At 43.4% G+C, this 22,013-nt stretch overlaps 1 protein-coding gene across 1 annotated transcript in view; it reads right to left on the bottom strand.

Annotated features, from left to right (window-relative positions):
* LOC102385707 (cytosolic phospholipase A2 epsilon-like) overlaps positions 1–22,013 on the bottom strand; it is an 86,416-nt gene that overhangs the window by 60,692 nt on the left and 3,711 nt on the right. The window contains exons 3-6 of the mRNA XM_006034081.2: positions 14,059–14,131; positions 8,642–8,778; positions 6,829–6,960; positions 5,282–5,322 (exon numbers count right to left, since the gene is read on the bottom strand). Of these exons, the coding sequence (XP_006034143.1) occupies positions 5,282–5,322; positions 6,829–6,960; positions 8,642–8,778; positions 14,059–14,131 (383 nt within the window). The remainder of the gene's footprint in view (positions 1–5,281; positions 5,323–6,828; positions 6,961–8,641; positions 8,779–14,058; positions 14,132–22,013) is intronic.

The raw sequence follows: 22,013 nt of genomic DNA, 5'->3' as shown, positions 1-22,013 counted from the left end.
AGTCCAACCAAAGTTTAAAAGCAACCATGTGGCAATGGCAGCAGCATATCTAGTAAGGAAGTGCCAACAGTCAATTGACTTCATGAGTTATAATCTACCTGATCCCATCTAAACTCTTTATTCCACAGATATTAACAACTCCCTCCTTTTTAATGGGCTATCCTTTGTTCTGTAAGTCTGCTGCCTGTTAGCTGCTCCTGGTAATGAAGCTCCTGTTTCACTGCCCTGGGCCCCTAGCATATTAGTATGCTTCTAGTTTATTTTTAACTGGAAAAAATGTGTGTTGTTTTATATCTGATGATGCACCTCACTGTCTGCACCCCAATTTTCAAAATTCTAGATCTGCCCATGGACATGGGTTGTCAGATAGGCTCACTTTCTACCTTGGCATTAAAAGACATGCATGAGGAAACATGTTTAAAAAGAAACTCATTTTTCTAGATAAGAGTGTTTATATCTTAAAAACCACTAGGGCTTTTACTGTTACATCCCCTACCTTCATGGTTACAAAACACTGTGATTTCCTTCCTTTGTTTAGGGAGCTCTCCAGGCCACAGACTCATTTAATAGCAGCTTAGGTAATTAGATTCCAAGAGCATATAGTCTCTCCTGAGGTGCCAGGGTTGCTCACACTGAAAGCACACTATCAGTCCTACCTGCCTTCCCACAGGCCAACTGCCCACAAGCTGCAGTACTAGCCAAAATCTTAATGTAGTTTCTGGGAGTCTTGGTTTGGGACTGGTCCAGAATCATTTCATGTTATATACTTTCCCCGGTTTCTCCTGAATGGAGTTCTGCTCCCTTACAGTTTTCTGGAGGGGAGACTGGTGGCCAGCTCCCCTGCTCCAACTGCCCAGGTTCTTCAGACTCCAAACAGACCTCTTATTTCTCCACCAATTACTGACACTGATTAGAGTCATTTGACCCCAGTGAGGACCCCTGCAGGCAAAATCTATCAGGTTTGCTTCTGGAACACTAAGTCCATTGTTTTCTCTACTCAAATTGCCTGTGCTGATAGCCACCAATGAACCACAACTCTTACCTAGGTTTCCCATGGGACTGGTTTTACCCAAATCTGATGTTTATATCCCTCAGAAGTTAATTGCAGCCTTTTCACTTCCATAGGCAAACCAGTCTGTTCACCACTCAAGGCCACGCAGGATGACTGGCCACCTGGCACATTTAGCCACGTACTTAAATGTGCAAAGTGTTAAAGCTCAAACTTTGGTTGCAGTTAGGCCAACCCAGGGACATGTCAATCCAAACAGCATTCTCACCTCCCAGGACCTCTCCTGCTGTTATAAAAACTGCTTATGCTCTTGGTGATTTCCTGTCACCCCCATTCCACCACAAACCATGCCTCCTATTGTGTTTTGTTGGGTTTTCAGGAGCTATAATAGAAAATTCTGGACCTGCTCCATTATCCTTCTTGTTGTTGTCTTAGTCAAGTATAGAATACCTTCTACCCTCCCTTCAAAACAGTGGGCTCCTCTTTTTTTTTCCTTCAACAAACCCTAATTTCCTTTTCTTCCCTGTAGGGCTGTGCAAAACAGCACCATTTCATTTCAACTTCCGTTTAGCTGTTTTGAAGGGACAGTGTTTCATTTTGCTGTTTTGAAGCACTGTTCTGTTTTGTTTCATTAAAACTGTTTCACTGTTTCGACACTGTTTTGATGCTGTTTCGACACTTCACCCATAGGCTATAATGGGGAATCACAAAAATGCCTATAACTTTGTCAATTTTTGCCTGATTCAAATGAAAATTGCAGGTATGATAGACCATTCTGAGGGCGTGAAGCACATCAAGTTTCAAGGAAGTAGGTGCAGGGTTTTTTGTGAAACTGTACCTCAAACTCTTCAAAGCACAATTAACATCACTTGCCAGCAGCGGCAACCTGCTGTCATCCCGCGCACAGATCCAGGGGCCCACTCCCCCAGGAGGAGTCTGGCACATCCCCACAGCCCTCCCAGAGGGTGAGGGCCCCTGGATCTGTGTGCCAGATGACAGCAGGCTGCCGCTACTGGCTGGGGCCTGCGCCAGCACTGGCTTCTTCCCAGCACTCACCATAGGCTGGACTGAGCAGACTCGGGTGCTCGCGCTGGCCCCAGCTGACAGCAGCAACATGCTGTCATCCACATGCTCCACATCCGGCGAGTGCAGAGCTTCTAAAAAAAAGCCCTGCACTCACTGGCTCCGGCAGTGGCAACTGGGGCCTTGGAGGGCTCGTTGCAGAGCACCCCCCCCCGCGCAGTGTGGAGCAGTGGGGATCACTCCCCCACACACCTGGCACCTGCACAGCAGCTGCACCATTGTGAAACCTTGTTTCATTTCAAAGTGGTTTTGAAGCCTTTCATTTAATTTTGATTTTGCTGTTTCAAAGTCAAAACAGCTTCAAAACAAACCACCCATCGACATTTCGCACAGCACTAATAATTATGCTACTCCATTCTTTACCACATCACAATGTCAGCTCTGCTGAAACACCTCAGTCCTAGTTAGAGACAGTCATATCAGTACCCCTGTTTCAGATTTCTCACCTACAGGGATCTGAAACTTTTCCAACACACTTTCAGTCTGAAAACATGACACCAGGGGACTAAATTATTAGTGTAAATGTTTAAAAGTATAACTGCCACCCAAATTCATAAAGAATAGTCCATACCCATTAGACAACAGTCAGGACTCCTTGCCATCTTCCACATATCATGGAAGCAAAGTTCCCAGTTTTCTTCCTATTACCTTGTAGCCCAGGCTGTCCATCTTCTGAGCACAAGCCCAGAGCAAGACACAGATCTGGAAAATGTAACCCAAGCCCTCCATCCTCATCTTGCATGTAACCCAGCTCCTCCCAGCCATGTGTGCAACACCCAACGCCCCTTTCAGCTGCAGATGGCACAATAGCAATCCACTTGCAACACACAGCACAGGCACCCTGGCCCTCCTGCTGTGCTGCCTTGCCCCAGGAGCAGAAGCAGAAGGAGGAACCAGAAGCCAGAGGAGGGAGAAGGAGCCTAAAAAACCCAACCACCACCACCTCAAGGGCAATGGGTGGAGAGGCAGCCCATGGACTGCATATTAACCCCTTGAAGGCCACAGCCCTGCTCTAGCCACACCCGACCTCTCCTCAGCTTCTTTCAGAAAGCTGGTCCATATAGTTAACATGTATGCTCTGTCTCTGGTCTCCAGATATACCAGGGAGCTAGCTATAGTAATGCAGCATATGGCTCCATCTTCCTACCCCATTCCCCACCATTATTCTAAGATTCCTTTTATGGGGAATCTCTAATCCATTCCCCAAGCTGGCACTGATAGTGAATTGGGTAGGTCTGCCATATCACCCTGTAAGTATCCAGGTGAAATAACAGATTCTCAGTAGGGCTGTCAAACAGTTAAAAATCTGATCATGATTAGTTGCACAATAAAAAAAGTTAGTTGCAATTAATCGTGATTTGAATGGCACAGCTAAAAACTCAAAATTATGCAAAATTGTGCAGGTGCTTTAGTTGGGGGGTGGGTGTGTGGTATGTGTGGAAATTTGTGAAGGTGTGGGGTGCTGTGGGTGCGTGGGGGGGGTTAAAGCCCAAGAAAGGGGGTTTCGCATGTCCTAGCAAGATGTGGGGTACTGTGGATCAGGAGCGAGGGGCAACAGCAGGGCTGGGGAAGCTGTGGCTTGAGAGTGAGAGGCAGATACACACAGATACACACCACCCAGCAGGTAAAACTGTGGAGAGGAAGGGTCATGGAGGGAGCAAAGGGGCAGCGACTCCACAATGAGGGAGTTGAGCAGGGCCAGGGCCAGAAGTTGGGATGAATGGGGCCCTGGGGCCAGGGTGAGTCATGGGATGGAGCCATGGGTGGCTTGTTCAGGAGCAGGGGGGCACAGCTCCCGCTGCTGCGCACACACCCAGGGGAGGCACAGGGGGCATGTGCCCCTGGATTTGTGCAAAAGGCGGAAGTGGGCTGTGGGCTCAGGGTTCTGCTCCCTGTTGCCATTGCCCTGGGAGCTGTGCGATGCCATGCTGTGCCTCCCACCTCCAGGTGGGCAGGCGACATGCAGCATAGCCAGCACACAGCTCCTGGGGCAAAACCAGCAGGGCACAGAGAGACCCAGCTCTCAGCCCACCTCCACCCAACGCAGAAATCTGGGGGACACATGCCCCCTGTGCCTCCCCTGTGGGTGCATGCAGCAGCAGGAGCAGCACCCCTGCGCGCGCACACATACCCCTGGACAAGCTGCCCACAGCTCCATCCCATGATCTGCTCCAGCCCCAAGGCCTCATTCACACCTACCTCTGCCCCATTCCCTCCCTCACTATGGGGGGCCTCGATCTGCCCCCCACATGCCCGTTAACCCCACAGCCTTACCTGCTAGGTGCTGATCCACATGCTGCTGGGCTGCATTTCTGGCCACGCAGACTGTGGCTGCTTGTCTGTGCCTATGCACACCCGTTTCCTCTGCTGCAGCAGCCCAGAGCCCGCACTCATGCTGCCCTGCAGTCCTCTGTGCTGCCACCGCTGCCCCACTGGGCAGCCCAGAGGCAGTGGTGACAGTGACGGAAGAGCCCAGGCACAGGCTCCAAAACTGTGCGCGCAATTAATGTGTTAAAAAAATTAACGTGAACACTGATTACTGAGCTAATTGCACTTGTTAACTGCGATTAATTGAGAACCCTAATTCTCAGGTTCCTAATAAACCTTCTGATGCCAGTGTAAGGTTAACTAACACAGTTAATCTGTCACAATTTAAATGGAGAAGTTATTAGAGCAGGGGTTTTCAACTGGCCGGACATTTTTAGTAAGTGTACCCCCAGCAGCCGGGGGCAGGGCACATGGCCAGGCATGGAGCAGGGGGTGGGTGCATGGAGCTGGCGTACACTTACTAAAAAAGAAGCAGCGGCAGCATGGGGTGGTGGGACACAGCAGTGCAGGGTGGTGGGAAACTTTCCCCCTTCCCCCCCTCCCCACCACGTCCAGCTGGCTGGGCGGTGCCTGTGCAACCTGCAGAGGGGCATCACTACCCTCGCCCACCCCCCAGCCCTGCTCCTGGGAGGTAGCGGTGCTCCATCCCTGCCCACCCGCACATACTCCCTAGGGCCCTCCCAAGTACCCCCAGGGGTACACACAACCTGATTGACAACCCCTGCATTAGAGTATAAGTAAGGAATTCTAGTGGGTCTGTACAATGCCTTAGGAGGAAATGTTCTTACATTGCTGCTATAGATTGATTAAATCTCCAAAATATTATTATACTGATTGTAGGATACCTATGGTTTGACTCACGTGTTCTGCAATGTGAACTCCACCTCCAGTTCCTCATGTGACTGAAAAGGAAAAAAATGGCATAAGACATTGGACAGATCTATTTCCTGACCATAAATCAAACAGGGAAATGCTTTAAAATAGTGCCCAAAGGAAATTGTGCCTAATTAAGAGATTGAATTCCTAACCAGAGTTGCTAATTGTGACCAACTATGAGGGAATTTTTTTGTTATAATGCTGGTTTAAATGTGTTCATGTTGAAATGATGAAGCATGCCTCAGTTTCCTTGACTAGCATGTAAACAGGACAAGAAGTAGTTAACTGTGTTTGGAACCAGAACTGTGGAGATTTGCCTGAATGCCCTGTTAGGGGTAGTGGGCCACCAATCAACAAAAACACTAATTAGCCTATGCTGACAGTGGCGTGGACTCCGAACAAACATCTGAAGAAACTCCCTTCTGTTTCTGGAGTCAAGGAAGGCCTTGAAAGGAGGATAGTACACTTGAGAGAAGGCCCTGGAAAAGGGAGGTATCCAGACCAGTAGCTGTCCCAGGTGCCCACTTTGTTGGGGGGAGGAGGGTGACTGGGGAAAGGCATAAAAATAGCAGCTTCCACCAGTGGCAGCACAGAGCTGCCCTCTTACACCTCTGGCCCAGAGATAAGGGGAAGAGAGAGATGGCAAGATGAGAGCAATCAGAGATTAGAGAGGGAACAACTGGGGCTGTTTTTCTCAACACACACAGCTTGGGCTTTGACGCTGAATTTCTATTTCTTGTATTGCTATTGCCTAATAGTAACTGTTTTGTTTTAAGAAGAGATGACTATTTTGCAACTTTGGGTGCCCCCGTCCATTCAAAAAGGTTCATTAAAAAAGCTAAACTAAATTGTAGCTCTCAGAGTGGGCCAGCGACCAAAAGGTCTTGGAATCCAGGGAGCTGGAGTTTCATCCGCTCTAGAAGCTACATTCGGGCTGTCTTTAGAGGCTGGCTTCAGGCATACTAGAAAACATTATACAAGGCTAGGGATCCCAAGTAAGTGTTTGCCTAGAGAATCTGTGACACTTATTATCAACATTTATTTGCCATTACTTCTTCAAGCATCCACAGCTGGGATTCGGCTATCCTGTTTAGGCTGCCCGTGGTTGAAAAGTGAACTCCTAGTGCAAAAGCAGTAATTTTTAAATCAGTGAAATCCAAACTGATTGAGAAATCAGGCAAATAAACTGATAGGAATACTCTAAAAAAGCTTATTGATTATGACAGTCTCCATCAGGTTTAGATCTGGCAAACCAGCAGAGAGGTTTTCAAAGAACAAGTATGACCAAGTGTGTCAACCCATCTACAATTTCAACTGGCCAAGAGTGCTGACATTTTAATCAAGCTCTTCATTACAAATATGGCAGAATGAAAATTCAACAGGGTTTTTCATTAATCATCTGAAGAATGTTGTTATCTCAGTAGAAGGCAATCCTATACATAGGAAAGAACAACAAAATAAAAGTACAAGAAACTGTTTAGGAAGAAAATCCAAACAAGAGTTTCTGTCTTCTCTCTAAATGTATTGCTCACCTCTGGATTCATTTGGAAGGTCACACGAGCAGTAGGTCCAACACTGAGTTTGCTTATGTCAAAGAGAACTGTACAGAGTTCATCATCTTTGGTGACTGTATCCTCATCACAAACTTTGAGCTCCAACATATTCTGGAAATTAAAGCAATGGATTTAATAAACACCATATTTTGTACTTCAAAGTGTCCATGAAGGAGGAAATCTTTAAGATTAAGTACATTTAGTATGTGCATGTAGGGAAAGGAAGTAATGGGAGGAACAAGGATATAGGAGAGAAAGAAGGGTGAATAATTAGCTTACCTACTCTGCACTGAAGAAATGCACTCTAATACAGGTTTTTACCCAGGCATGAACAAGGGCATGATTCTAGGCCCAAGTAAGTCCTGGTTTACTTCATTGTGGAAGCAAAATTATGCACCCAGTTTATAAGCATCAGAATCTTATACTGAGCCCTGAGTGAGTCATCTCCAGGATCCAACAACAAATGCAGTTCTGAAGACTATAACCACTGCAGCATTTACAAAGGAGAAAATGCCTCATATAACTGAACTTTTGACAACCTCAAGCATTAGAGATCAAAATCGACCCTTTGAACTATACTTAAAAGAGACAGGCAATCAGTGTGACACGGGAACCAGAACAGTCCACAAAACTGCTATATGTTTAGGGACTCAACCTTTACCTAAAAACAAGGGGAAAAATTAATCAGAATGTTAGTGGAAGAATATTTTTTGACTAAAAATATGGAGGTTAACTAAGAATTCTGATGAAAAAAAATCTTATTTGGTTAGAAAAGGGAGAATTGGAAGATGTTTCATTAAGATAATAAGGGACTTAATTATTGTTGCCATAGGCAACTGGTGGGGGGGGGCACATGCCTCCCCTGACAGGACTGTCCCCACTGCCAAGGCCACAGGCAGCTTCTGCAGGTGTTCGCCAGCCCCATCCCCACCACTGACACCAGCTTCTGCGAGTGCTCATCAGCCCTGTCCCCAACACCGATGCCGACGCCAGTTTATGTGGGTACTCTCCCAGACTCAAGAGGTACCATTCGCCCATGATTGTTGTTACATAGAAGGCACTGAGATACTATGAAGATGAGTGGAATTAGAAATGTGCTAGCTATAATTATTTGCTGTATTTGCTCAGTGTCTTGGGAAAAGGACAGAATGCATTATTTGTTGCATCTTCCATCAACAATACATGGACAGACATTTAATATCTGGAGATTACAGAAGGTAAAGCTACATGGCAACTACATGCATTTGTTGATATGTGGTTTATATTTTAATCTCTCTCTCCATGTGAGTGTGTGTATACACACATAGAAATACATAATAGAGGGGTAGAATATAATGGGATGTGTTGTTATGAGTTCAGAATGATTGCAATGTGCATGATTTGAGAGCCATACATGAATTATGCAAGTTATCCCAAACAAATGACGTTAAAACCCTTCTAACACACTGCACAATCATGAATTCTGCATGCAACAGTACATCAAACATGTCTTAGTGTAATTTACAGTTTTAAAAAGAACACTGAGATAATCTTTCATATCTTGTAAGTGCAAATGCCCCAGCTGACAGAAGTCAACAATCAGATATATAGTGCACCAAGGAAGACATAGAAATTACCTAAAACAGTATGTCTCTGTCTAAAGTGTCTCAGTTTTGAAATATGCTATCTTGGAACTTTTTAGGATATCTTGTAGTGTGAAAACTAAATTAATTCAGGCTTAGTAAAGATTTGCATGACCTATCAGGGCATCTTCAGGTTCTTTTCATAAGTGAGACACTCTCATTTACATTACCTTGACACGACGGTCAATCCTGTAGCAGAAGGCTTCATTCCAGACTGGGTTTTTGGAATTCCTGATGGTTTTGGTGCGGATCTTCTCAGGTGAGGCAGTTGGCAGCCACAGAGTCACATAGCAATCAGATTCACTTACTGTACAAAAAAAGATAAATCATAAGTAATAGTTTATCCAGCAGTCAGTATTGATGAAAGAATTAATGCATAAGTCATTTAAACTGAGTGAAGATAGAAAGAATATGGTAGCTGTTTGTTCCCACTTTTTTTCAAAGGGAAACATGCAGCCCAGGAGGAGAAAAAGTAGGTAGTTTAATAAAACACTCACTAAAAGAAAAAACAGCTTTGACAGACATCTTCCACCCCATTTCCACTTCTATATGATACAACATCTTTTTTAAACTAGTGTTAGTACAATAAAAAAGTTGTACACAACATACACACATCTATATGTACATAAAGAAATATCTATACCTATATCAGTGATTCGCAAGCTGTTTAGGATCAAGGCACACCTTGTTAAACTTAAGGCACCACTAGGAAAACACCAGCTCTATGTTTTCACTCATTTTGTGACTACAGAAAAATAGCATAGCAATTTTTGTGTTGCAAAGCACTCAGACTACAACTGAACAGAATGGTTTTAACACTGTGGATTCCCATCTGAAATCTCTGGGTTTGTCTTGTAAATTGTGTTGACACACCTAACTGTTAATATTGTGTGGCACCCCAAGACACCCTTAAAAGGATTTCAAGGCACCCTGGTTGAAAAATTACTGATCTATATCCCTATATGCATAGCTATACACACACACGAACACACGTCTAAACCAATACATTGGGCATGTTAAAACTGTGCTATACTGACATACCCCTCAAACAAAACCACAGAAACAAGGAAACAAAATGTTATGGCACATAAATGTACATTCACACTACTTTTCTACCCAGAGGCACATAGCTCAGCACTACAGCCACCTCTCAAGAGCACAGTACTACATCAGAACCTTAACTCTGCCCCATAGGGATGCCAGACTTGTACTACTCTTCCTTAAATTCAGCATGAGTGCTGACTGAAAAAAAATCATTACATTTTTTAAAATTTAAAAATGCCATTTAAAACCAAACTTTCAGCAGTAAAATATTTATAAGAACAGTTTTCATAAACTAAAATATGTCAATTTTCAAGCAAAATCAAACAATAAGAATTTGTGACAGCAATTAAAAATGTTTTATTCTCATCAAAAAATGTTTTTGGAAACCAAATCCATTTCTTTACCACTCAAACAACATATTTGTGCAAGGGGTTTCCATCCAACTATCCTTTCTGAACAAATGTCTGGAAGACCTGACACTTGAGGAAACAGTAACTCCTCCCAACTCGTATTCTGGGAGAATCCTGCAAGATATCTTCAGGGAATCAAAATTATGGGTCAGTGATTAACCTTGTCTGGAGATGTCAGGTGCGCAAGATTCTCACTCACAGGGTTATCTATTAGTCACTTTTCCCTCTTCCACCTTAACAACACTTTACTCACTCATCTCGATCTCAACAAAAGACCACATAAAATAGAAGAGGTGAGGGTACTGGGCCTTTGACAAAATCCTTATTTTATGTTCAAGACTTGTCATATATTTTGTTATATGGCATTGAATATAGTTGTATTTGTGCCAGAGATCAGAGTCTTTTACAAAGTGCTAAGAACGTAGACTATTCCTCCTGCACCATCTCTCCAGAGCCAGACATTTATCTTGCTATTAATAAGATCAGTGCAGACTGGCATCAGTTGCAAAGTCCAAGTCTTCATGACCTTCACTCCATCCAAAAGTCACTGGAGCCATCCATGCTCCTCATAATCATTTTGCACATGCACAAGTTTATCCGTGTGCATGTTGGAATGATTAATGGTGATCAGTGCTAAATCAAATTCCATTATCAAAGCAGTTGACAAATATTACTGAAGCAAGCTGTGAAGTAAGCAGATGAGTATTTACAGCTGGTTAAATTGAAAAATACAACTTGAGTGACTTGCTTAACAGGTTTAATGGCTTGGCTAAATCAGTAGCAGAGTCAGAATCAGGAATGTCAACTGTGTCCCAATCCAGACTCCCAATGCTATGTCTAATTCATCAGATCAAACTGCCCGGAAATAAGAAATATTTTTAGGAAAAGCAGAATGGCAGCTCTGAGAATATATTATTTAGATATATTTATTATGTTATATATTATATGTAAAATAAAATATATAAATATATTATTTATCAAATATATATTTATTTTAAATATATATTTTCTTTTGTTTCTTATAAGAGTAGGAATCAAAGCCAGAAAGATAAGGGACAAACACCAAAAATAAATCTGTCCACACCTCTCTCCCTCTGCCATAAAGCAAAATATAGGAAATGAAGACTGTCAGTACAAGAAAGCACAAAAGACACTGAAAAGGGAAATAACAAGACTTCATTTAAGTATCAAAACAGCTAAAGCAGAGAACTATAATATGAACATTAATCTTTAATGTCAATGATTTAGTGAGGGATGTTGAATTAAAGTTGATATTATTGGTAATATTTCCCTACCCCTCTCCCTCAACTAAAATGTTGAGGTTTTGGTGAAAAATTGAAAGCTAAAGTATTTGAATTCTGAAGTTTCATCATGGGAGTTATATTTTCAGTACATTATGTTTCTGTTCTGCATTAGCTAAGTATTCAGTTTTTCACCAAAAAATACAATTTTCCATAGAAAGGAGATGTATTTTAATTTTATTTTCACAAAAACCTAAGTTTCTGTCAAAAAATATTTGGCCATCACCACTACTGCCTTGTGCCCAGGGCCAAATCTAGCTAAGGGGCACCATGGTCCAGACCCAGCCCAGGGCCCCAGGTAAATTTGACACTCCTGCAGTAGGTGAACACCTTTGCAAATAAATAAGATGCCTTTAAAACCAGATAATGGTATGCGGCAGACCCCACTACCCGTGCCACATTGCAAGGCAAGCGGGAGCAAGAAGCACAGAAAGTCTCATAGCTGTAGGAGCTATAAATTCTTTTATAGTAATAATCTTGAAATGATCTAACAAACTTCTGGAAGTATCAACCACTGTATTGACCCATCTGGCACATGGAAAATATAACTTCAGAAACATCTTTTTCATACCATGGTGAAACGGGAAGCCAGGGATTCCTTGTTTCTGTTGAGAAGGAGCTAGCAGTGAAGAGAACCCCAGGAGGCTAGGCTGCTTGCTAAAATAGCAGAAGGACTGGCGACCTGACCACCTTAGGCTGGGGCAGTGCTAATGGCACTGAAATAGTTTAACAGGCCAGAAACTACTTGGTACAGCAGTCTGACTGTTCCAAAACTTGCTGTACCATAGTGGTACCAGGGAGCAGAGCATTGGCTCCAATCCCAGGAGCTGGAAGCCATTGTGAAGACAACTAGCCTGTTAGCCTAAAAAGAAGCATCTGTAGTGGCCAGGAGGTCATAAGACCAGGGGTGCAGAGCCTCAACTACATATAAATTCACGGTTTGAGTCCAGAGCGGGGGCTGTCTTTCAGGCCGCCAGGGAAGCAGCTTCCATACTACGATGGCTGAGGCTGAAGGGCTGTGAGAGATGCCCCTCTGGGCCGATTACCAATAAAGAACTGAGAGTTGCCTACGAGTGGGACTTTCTTATGCAGCCAGAGTCCTTGATTTTATTCATGGCCTGAGAGCTGACTTTTCTGTTACAGTTATAACTGGAGGACTGGGATTGGGACTGATAGGAGAGATGGAGGTCCCCTAGGTGCCTGAGGGATGAATGAGGATAACAAACCCTGCCAGGGGCTGGGCTCAAAACTTAGAAAGATCACAGCTGAGGAAGGATGCAGCCTAAGGACAAAAGCAAGCCGGAGGCCCTGAGCGGTGCAGCTGGGGCCCTAGAAGGGAGTTATCAGGGCCCTGGGGGCAAGACTAAACCCTTGAACAGAGAAGAGGGATCCCAGAAAGGATGAGACCAGAGTTTCAAAGGGCAAGAGACATGCCCTTAGAGGGGAAGCCAGAACCAGAAGGGGACAGACCCAAGCCCTTGGAGATGAGACCAGAAGCTAGACGAGACAAGATACTGGCCTGGGGTCACAGGATCCACCCCCAGGATGATGAACGGTTAACACCTGTGAGGCACTGGTGTGGCTAGAGGGCAGGCAGAGGCCATGGGTGCCCATAAGGCACTAAGCTACCAGAGCCACTGTGAGGATGAGAAGAAGGCCAGACCAGTGATCTCCCTGGATGTGGGGCAGCCACCCAACTCTTTTTTTCCTAAAGTAACATCAGAAGCATGCCAGGTTAGGACAATGGAAAGACTCCAAACCCAGAGAGGAAGAAATTGAGAAGCTACCAGGGCAAGATCCAGCCAGCCCTGGGCATGAGTCTTGCTATACATGGCCATTCATAATGGCTTAAATTTCAACGTGTAAGCTATATTGACATATCAATAAGGCCTATCTACAAATATTGACTGAAGTACTAAATATTGACTGATGCACAATCTGAATCTGAGCCTCTTAGCCAAATTATTTTGAGTCACGTTCAGCAGATTCTGTAATAACATAATGTTTTCTTTCTTGTGTCTTTGACTTTGGGGTTTTGCTTTTCTTCTGCTTGGCATTTTTTTCTTTTTCTTCTACTATTGATTTAGCTCCCTTCTCTTCCTGGATTTCTACATTCCCTGGCTCAGAAGATTAATCATTCTGAATTTCACAACCATCTGTTGCATTACTACTTTTGCATTACCTTTGCCAATGGTGTCACCCCAGGTGTCAGTGCATTCTGGGCCTTGGGCCACGTGACACCTGGATCTATGGAAAGGAATTGCGTGCTTCCAGACATGAGCAACAGCCAAATGCAAGCTCTCAAGTAAGACGAACATTTTAAAATTCAGCGTAGAGCAAAGTTGTTTTCAAGTTTGTATCCAGCCATTACACTCATTTTGCTTTTCATTTACCACAACTGTCATGTCGTTGTGTTTTCCAGAATGAACGTACTGCTAAATCCATAATTTCAGGAAGTTGCTCCTAATGTTAAATACATCCCTCAATTCTTCCCTGTTGTGCACACACCCTTCTGAGCTGAAATTAGGTCTGATATCATCAGTATGTGAAAGAAAAGCTAGTACAGTGAGGTTTCTTTTTTAATCCTAATAATTACTGAATCATGTAACCCTGTTAACGTCTTTGTGGGCTGCTTCAAAGTAAAACAATTTGCCGCTTTAAGATGAAGAATAAAATGCATCTTTTTATACCACAAGAAAAACATATTTTGGCAAGTTTACAACAATGAAATATGGCTGCATATGTGCAGGCTAATTAAAATAATACTCTTTTAAATATAATTATTAAAAATAAAACGTGTAAGTAACATTTAAGAAATGTAGAAATACTCACACAAGTCTGCCTTCCGGAGATTTCTCACTCTTACTACTTTTACAGTGAGCAAGTTGTAAGGAGATATTTCCCTCTGAAGAACAACAACAAACAAGAGACATGGATGAGGATTAAAATATGAGTCTTTAGATCCATATAAAGGTTTAATTGGCCTGAGTTTGCAGTGACCACAGTAATTACAAAAGGCAATGGCCTCCGTGACTTATTGATATTCAGGTCATATGAACAAGGACTAATTCAACTTGTTTATCTTACTATTTTTGTGTCTGTACATGATATATATTTTACAGGAAAAATGTTTTAGACGTTTACTAGAGAATGTTAAATGTTCTAACTGGTGTTTCTTTACATTCCCTTAGACCTAAAAAATAGGTCTGACCTTGAGGTGTTTGTACAGTGCTCAAAAACAATGAGGTCTCAACCTACCTGGCATTTTGGACACTTACCCAATTTACATAATGTGGCACATCCCAACCCCCAGCTTCATTGCTGGAGAGGAAGGATTGTCTTCTGGAGAGATGTCTCCTAGAATGGGTGTCACTGGAGTTGTGTTACTCTTCCTCTGGTCATAGAGTGCAAGATAGGGCATGAAGGGGCGGAGCCAAAGTACAACCACCCTAGCAATACTCAATTAGCAGAATGGCTGCTAGGAAACAACTCAAGCTGTTTAAGTTAAAGCATCCTATTGGCACCACTCAGTATTTTAGCACCACAGCTCCTAAGCCTGTCCAAACTCCAAGTTTTAATGGCAAGCAAGAGCAAAATAACATTAAGTGGATTCCACAAATTGTACCAGACCAACTGCAGCACAACTGAATTGCACCTGTTTTGCTATATCCAAGACCTCTATAGCCACAGAGTAGGAAGCAAGATTTGGACACAGAGAGAAAATGTTCACCCTTTTGTAAGTAAATTACGAAGTCATTAAAATAAATGAACTGACTTAGCACTCTGTGCAATGCAGGGTTCAAATTCCAGGACTTTTTCTGCATTTTGCATTATTCAGTATTGAATAAAACAGAAAGAGAGGATCTATGTGACACACTCATCCTCAGCATTTCGGTACTGAATATTTAGTGTGGCTGCATGCTGAGCGTGCTGATTTAGGAAGATCCCATCTCACTGTGCTGACTGCTCTGTATCCGTCTCAGGTGCCTGCCTCTCTCCATGTCCTGTACGGGAGGTGCAGGCACCTTACACATTAATAATGGGAAGCATAACAAAGGAAGCACCCAGTTTGATTCCCTAAATGCAGGCTGAGTTTGCAGGGCTAGCAGTTAAAATACGTACATTTTCACTTGTATCCAGAGTAAATCTTACTAGGTTTAAGACAAAGAAAATAAGCAGCTCTGCAGTATGGTTTTTATAGAGTCACACTTGAGAGAAATCTTTATTTTTCTCTGGTACATCACTTCAAACACAAGAGGCAAAGCATAAAAATGATTCCAGGCCACCCTCACTGTCATCAGATAGGACCACTAGCAACAAGAAATTCGTGAGGCAAGAACCAAACACCTGCTCATCTTGATGAGTTATAAATAAATCCCAAGGGCTAAGGAGCTTTCCACTGCCATCTCACAGAAACAGACTCCCCCTGTGTGCCATCACCAGGGACCAGAGTGACCATGCCATAAAAACTATTCTTGCAAAGACAGGTCATTTGTAGCACATAGTAAAAGAATCACAAGTAATGCCATGCTCCTTCAAAACACCCTCAGATATACCTGTGCTGCCATATCTTCATTTCTGCCTTAGCTGGCTCTGTAACTTTTTCTGTGTAGTTGCCCTGTACCAATCCATAACCATTCACTATGGCTACCTGGTAGCCTAACAGATTGCCTTTTTGTCTGCTCATCTGTTGAATTGTCGAATCATTGTCACCAGATATACTGTCTACCCATTCTTTGCTTATTTCCCATCTTCATCAGTTGTCAGTTTGTTAACTGATCCCCTTCTCCTCATTTCTCTTTACTACCATATGCAGATTTTGTCACTCAGCTCTTGGCTCTCCAATATCTTCTCTGCAGCTTTTCCATCCCCTGCTCACAACCAGCCTTCAGATTTCACAGTCCACCCATTTAGCTTCCATATTTCCCTCCTCCACTCTCCCCTTGCTTCCACACTTGCTATTTCCCCTCCCACCCAGGGACTTGCCCCCACCCCCTCACTAGCGCTGGCCACTTCTGCCTCAAAGCTTGCCATGTCATTGTCATCTTCGCCTCCCCATTCCTCATACACACTTCTGCTTCCACACACTACTGGTGCCATTTCTCCACCCACCTATGAAGAGGACCCTCACACGACACTGATTTGTTAGAATTTCTCTCCATGTTAACAAGAAACTGGCTGTGCTCCATTGCAGACTTCTATTACTGAAAGTAATTTAGCTAGCCAACACCACCTGTCAGTGAATCTGGATTTGAGCTAAATGTATTTCATTTTCCGCATTAATCAGAAAGCCTCTATCCTAGGATATGGCATTTTGGGAACACTATACTGGTTCAAGATAAAACCATCTTTTAGCTGCTGGATAAGTGCTGTCTGTTTCCATTTCGACATGGGATTGTCTCCTGAAAGAATTCTGTTGTAACATTGGCTTTATTTTTTTTTTTTCTTTCTAATTACAGTCTCTTATCCATACTACTTTAGGTCCTGGTTCCACAAGAAGAATTGCCCGGGCTGATGCCTGGCACTCTCCACAGCCAAACTGAAATCAATAATGTTTTACACGTGCACAATTTGAAGCCTCACTGGTGCAGGAGATAATGTCACCTCCTTTTTTTACTGCTGAAAATCAGTATGTAAATAGCCACTCAACACATGTGCTGGCACCAAAAAGGACATGACATTGCCTCCACAGTAGCGAACGTAGGTCACTGCTCCTGCCCAGAGCATCTGGGAATGTACCTGGAATGCACAAGGTGTCAAGAATGATACTGAATGTCTTGATATCTAGATCTGTTGCTTTTTGGTTTTTTGAGGGTCTTTTTTTTATGCATCATAGTTCACCCATCTTTTCACCTATGCTTTTTGTGTTCTTCCACTTCTTATCTTGGTTTTCTTAAGGAATTTTATTCACCCTGAAGTAATTCAGAAGTAACCCTATAAAATTTAATGGAATTAGTGCAGCGCACAAGTGGTATAATCAAGCTGCCCTCAGTATTGTAGTCTGGCTTTTCTCTGATGTTGTGTCTCTGGTCATTTACGTGTCACTACGAGCCTGGAGATATAAAACATTTCCCCCTCTCCATTTTTTTCCAGTTTACAGTGTAAGATATAGGTGTATGCTCTTTGCTTCTCCAGTCTTCTCACAGGAAATTTAAAATAATATATTGCTTTTTAAACAATCTTTGAAAATTATTCTAAAAGGCATTTCTAGATATTATGAAAGGCCTAGAAAGTACAGCAAAGCTTTTCCATAAACCAGGTTTACCATAAACCTCTGGGCGAGGGACAGACATTACACATAAACTGGTTTAAGTGATCAGAAACTGGTTTAAACCTGTAACAGAACAGATGTTCAGTGCACATAAACCAGTTTGTAAATGGCTGAAACTGGTTTGAGATAAACCTGGTTGAATGTAGTATCAGATTTAACTGATTTGGGTCAAACCAGCTTATGCAATGTCTGTCCCACATGCCTTGCTGGTTTAAGCTAAACCAGACACCCCCAGCATCCCAGCATGCTCTCTGGACTGGGCAGAGCTCTCTGCTCCACAGCAGGACTGGCCCCTCCCCCCTGCTCCCTGGCTGCATCTCCGGCACAGACTGCAAGCTGGTCCTCCCCTCCCCCTCACCACTCCCTGCTAAGCAGGAATTCCCCCCTCCCCTCTGCCTTGCTGAAGAGGTGTCTCTGTATTAGCTACCAGACCACATGCTGGCTGTGGTCCCTGCTAAATCAACAGGCAGAATCAACAGGTAGCTGGTAATGTCCCTCTGTTGATTTCTTAATGGAGTAATAAACACTGTTATCAATTTCCTGCTGTAATCAAAGCATCCTGCTGGGCCTGGCCATGCCCCACTCCCCATTCAGCTCAGTGCTGTGGAAGGGGATGGGAGAGCTGCTCTAGCACCCCCCAGCTTCTAGCCTGAGCCACTGCAGGCATATGCCTACATGTCTGGGATCGGTTACAAACTGGTTAAACCTAGCCAGGTTACACTAACCTGCAAAGATTGAATCAATTCAGGCTCAGGCTTTTTAAATGTCTGTCCCTAACTCAGAAGACTAAGATCAAATTCAGTGGCATAACTAAGGTGTGGTGATTGAGACATCAAACCCAACAGGCTAACGTTCTCCAACAGACAGGGATTCCCTCACATTAGTTTTGATTAATGAAATTCCAACATTCATGCCCCAGACTATGGCTGGAAAAACAGACCAAGTTTGGAAGCACCTCTCCCTAGATCAAGAATACCTGCTACTGCTTCTCAGAACCAGCTCCTCTAGACTCAGCCCTAATTTCAATAACCTCTGGACAGGAAATCCCTCTGAGTTAGACTCTATGCTATAGAAAAAACATATCAATCTGTAATAACAAAAATATCAATAATCTGGGGGATGGGAGGAAGAACTGAGACCCCACGGCAATTGTGGGCAAAGATGAGATCTCCAAATAACCTGCCCACACCAGATAGAATACCCTTGGGTCCCTATTTGACCTCCCATGAGGATTCCATAAAACCAATGGAAGCCTATTGTCTGCAATGATAAAGCCCTATTTGGAGTACTGTGTGCAGTTCAGAGCTCCACGTTTTTAAAAGGAAATGGAGGAGTTAGAGAGGGTCCATAGGTGGGTAACAAAGATGCTACCCAAAATCAGCATGGACTAATGAAAAACCAGTCATGTGGGCTGGATAAAACTACTATAAGGTAGATAGATAATTGGCTTAATAGCCTCAAGCAAAGGGTAATTATTAACAGGTCCATGTCAAAACGGCAGGAGGTTTTGAGTGGAATCCCACAGGGGTCTGTCCTGCTATTAAACATATGTGTTAATGATTTGGATCTTGGCATAGGAAGCTTGTTGAACAAGTTTGTGGATAACACAAAACTGGGGTGGACTGTAAACACATTGGAGGATGCAAGTACAATTCAGAAGGAGCTAACAGGATGAAGTTCAGTGTAGACAAATGCAAGGCGCTACACCTCAGGAGGAATAATAAAAAACACAAATGCAAAATGGAGGGCTTATGGCTGCATGCCAGCTCTATGGAAAAGGACTTGGGAGCCTTAGTAGATCACAGACTCACTATTAGTCTCCAGTGTGATGAAGCCACACAAAAGGCAAATGTGGTTTTGGGATGCATCAATAGAAGCATTAAGTACAAACCATTAGAGCTGTGCAAAACAACACCGTTTCATTTCAACTTCCATTTCACCATTTCGAAGGGACAGTGTTTCATTTCATCATTTCATTTCAAAGCACTGTTCCATTTTCTGGGCCCCCAGATCTGTGCGCAGGATGACAGGAGGCTGCTGCTGCCGCCTGGGACCAGTGCTGGGCACAGCCCTTACTGAGCACTGGAAAGACTGCTGCTGTAGCTGGCCCTAGCCGACAGCAGCAGCATACTGTCATCCCACACACAGATTGGGGCCCCCTGGAAGGGCTGTGGGGCTGTGTCAGACTCCTCCTAGGGGGTGCAGGCCACCAGATTTGCGTGCAAGATGACAGCAGGCTGCTACTGCTGCCTGGGACCGGTGCTGAGGCCAAGAAAGCCTGGCTTTGAAACTTAAAATGTTTCAAAAGTTTCAAAACCTTTCAAGTACCCTCGTTTCATTTTGAACCTGTTTTGAAGCCTTTTGTTTTGTTTCGATTTCACTGCTTCAAGCTCGAAACACATTGAAACAGTTTCAAAATGAAACACCCGGCAAAATTTCGCACAGCCCTACAAAGCATGGGAAGTGACTCAGCACTGCTTAGGCGTCATTTGGAGTGTGCAGTTCAGAGCTCCACATTTTTAAAAGGAAATGGAGGAGTTAGAGAGGGTCCATAGGTGGGTAACAAAGATGATGAAGGGCTTGAAAGGCAAGTCATGTGGAGAAGCTGAAGGAGCTAGGCATGTTCAACTTGTGGAAGAGGCACTTAAGAGGGGACATGAAAGCAGTCTTCAGATATTTGAAGGGCTGCCATAAAGAAGAGGGAAAGCACCTTTTTCTATCTTTGCAGAGAGGGGGACATGAACTAGTGGCTTGAAGTTGAAGCAAAGTAAATTTAGGTTGGATGTCCAGAAAAGGTTCTTCACTATTAGAATAGTGAGGCAATGGAACAGATTGCTTACATAATCTGTGGATTCTTCATCACTGGAGGCGTTCAAGAAGAGGTTGGACAGACACTAATCAGGGATGATTTAGGGGTAGCTAAGTTTATTTTCTATTATGGTATCCCCCTCCTCCTACCTGAGACACACACACATTTTCCTGTTACATATGTCTGGGTATTTTTAAGCCTCCCCCGAGGCATTGGGTGTTGGCTACAGCTCAGGCTGGGGACTTCAACTGGGGTGTGCCAATTCTGCTAGGAGCAAAGCCAGAGGTTCTTGGCTAGAGGCTGTTGCCCCTCCACTCAGGGTCAGGCCAGTCATCATATATGGGGTCAGGAAGGAATTTTACCTTATGGTCAGATATGTATGGACTGTGGGGAGTGGGGGGGCGGGTTGCCTTCCTCTCTAGCAGAGGGCATGATGGACCTCTTGAGCATATATTGACAGCATTTTATAGAAGCAGGACATTGGTTGCTGTAGTTCACCTGCTTTATCTGTGGCAAGTTAGGGTGTTGGGTCTATGTTGAGTTGGGGTCTAGGGTAGTCTTATGCAGAGTTTAAATTATGGTTTTTACAGGATGGTTTGGATCAGTCAGGATGATTCTGCCACAGGCAGAAGGTTGGACAAGATGACTTCTGGAGGTCCCTTCCATACTCTATGACTATGCCTAAGCATGCAGAAAGAGAGGATCAAAAATCCTGGGGAACTGCTCATAAGTGAAGTGGTGAAGAAAGGAAGGAAACTCAATTATTTGTTCTACATCCTGAAAATCATCCATAAGAGCAAGCTATATGCTCTTATCATTAAACATAGTGTAAGAGCAATGTTGTAGCCATGAGGGTCCAGAACCCTATCATCATTCAGTCCTATGTAAAGCCTTCAAATATGTCAGAAAGAAACAATCTAAATAAGTTTCTTAGTGAGTCAAAGGAAGTCTTTTAATCTGAGCTGGTTGCAAATTTTGGTTTTCAATTAAATTTTTCATTGATTGAGTTATTTATTTTGAAGACCTTTCTTTGTGATCAGCCAGATTTATTTTTTCCATTTACCAAAATACCACTGAACATTTCTTTTTAAAAAGTTTTAAAATTCCAAAAAGTAATATCATTTTTGGTGGTTTTTGCTAATTCCACTACCCTATATTATTTAGCATGAACATTTTATTTTACTTAAATTCTATATTTCAGAAATTATGCACAAACTCTTCAGAACAATTTACTTATCTAGCTTAAACTAAGCTTGGGAAAGTTTCTGTTCACAAGACAACTTTTATAAGGGAATTAGGAAAAACATGAGGCAATGTGAAAATCAGAACCTAATGGTCAATGGTATAACTGTAGCAGGAATATTCACACTACCATTATGACAGTTGAGGTGATCCTGTATACAGGTCCTGAGCAGATCTGACTCCAAATACACATGAGTAGCTGAGTATGAAGTGTCCAGACTCTGATACACACTTATTTAGATAATCAGTAGCATAAATGGTGGGGGGCAGAGTGAGGAGGGAGGAGGATGGTCACCAGCAGCCCTAGGAATGGCCCTTTGGGGTGAGTAGGCACCAAAGGGGTTATTGCTGGGCCCTCGGCACAGCTTTACGAGCACTCGTGGTGCTCGGGCCAGGTGCCAGATGATTGGAAGATAGCCAACGTGGTCCCCATCTTTAAGAAAGGGAGGAGGGAGGACCCAGGCA

Source organism: Alligator sinensis, unplaced genomic scaffold, assembly GCF_000455745.1.
Source record: "Alligator sinensis unplaced genomic scaffold, ASM45574v1 scaffold314_1, whole genome shotgun sequence".
Lineage (NCBI taxonomy): Eukaryota > Metazoa > Chordata > Crocodylia > Alligatoridae > Alligator > Alligator sinensis.
The sequence above is the reverse complement of the archived record's forward strand: the minus strand, read 5'-3'. Positions and strand labels throughout refer to the sequence as shown.